Genomic DNA, 796 nt, shown 5'->3' with positions numbered 1-796 from the left:
GCGACTGTCTAAACAAACGCGATCACTCCCATCCTTTTTCTTTACTGCAATTAGCGGGTTCGAGTAAGGCGAGGTTGAAGGCTCTATTACGCCTAGCTCGAGCATCCGACTTACTTCAGCGTCGATATTCCGTTGCAGTGCATAAGGAATAGGATATTGTTTAGTATTTACAGGTCTATTACTAGTCAAATTAATTGTGTGCGCAATGACATCCGTTCTTCCCGGGACATCTGTGAATACCGCACTAAACTTCGACAACACGTTCGCCACATCGCGCTTCTGTTCCGCGCTCAATTCCTCATTTACTCTTACGTTACTCGCGTCTTCCTCCTGTACATAGCTTGGGACGGTAATTAATTCGCCACCCTCGTCGTGGTCTTCGCTAACTACTGCCACACAAGCAAGGACTGAATCATCTTCATTCTCTTGTTCACTACTCTCATCAACGTTACTCTTACCACCGATTACGCCACGCATTACATCAACATCGCATGTTGCATTGCTGCGTTCCACATCTTTACTACGCTTACTGTCGCCTTCTCTGACGAACCGCTCATGATAACGCTTGATCATGTTGATATGGTACTTACGTTCTGTACCATTTACATCCAACACGTAGTTATATCTGTTGGCCTTCTTAACGACCTCGAATGGTCCTTGCCACTGCAAAAGGAGTTTATTATGACTAGTGGGAAGTAGGAGTAACACTTTATCTCCGACATTCACCTCCCTCTCGCGCGCATGCTTGTCATAATAGTACTGGTAACTATCTCCAGCTTTTTCCAATTCCTCCTGC

The 796-nt window shown here is 45.5% G+C and overlaps 1 protein-coding gene across 1 annotated transcript in view; it reads right to left on the bottom strand.

The window, feature by feature from the left end:
- The window catches only part of LOC119585923, a 6,065-nt gene that overhangs the window by 3,851 nt on the left and 1,418 nt on the right, over positions 1–796 (bottom strand). Inside the window, exon 3 of the mRNA XM_037934644.1 lies at positions 19–792. Coding sequence (XP_037790572.1) covers positions 19–792 — 774 coding nt within the window. The remainder of the gene's footprint in view (positions 1–18; positions 793–796) is intronic.

This window comes from Penaeus monodon, chromosome 20, assembly GCF_015228065.2.
Source record: "Penaeus monodon isolate SGIC_2016 chromosome 20, NSTDA_Pmon_1, whole genome shotgun sequence".
Classification (NCBI taxonomy): Eukaryota; Metazoa; Arthropoda; class Malacostraca; order Decapoda; family Penaeidae; genus Penaeus; species Penaeus monodon.
This window is presented reverse-complemented; position numbering and strand designations above follow the sequence as displayed.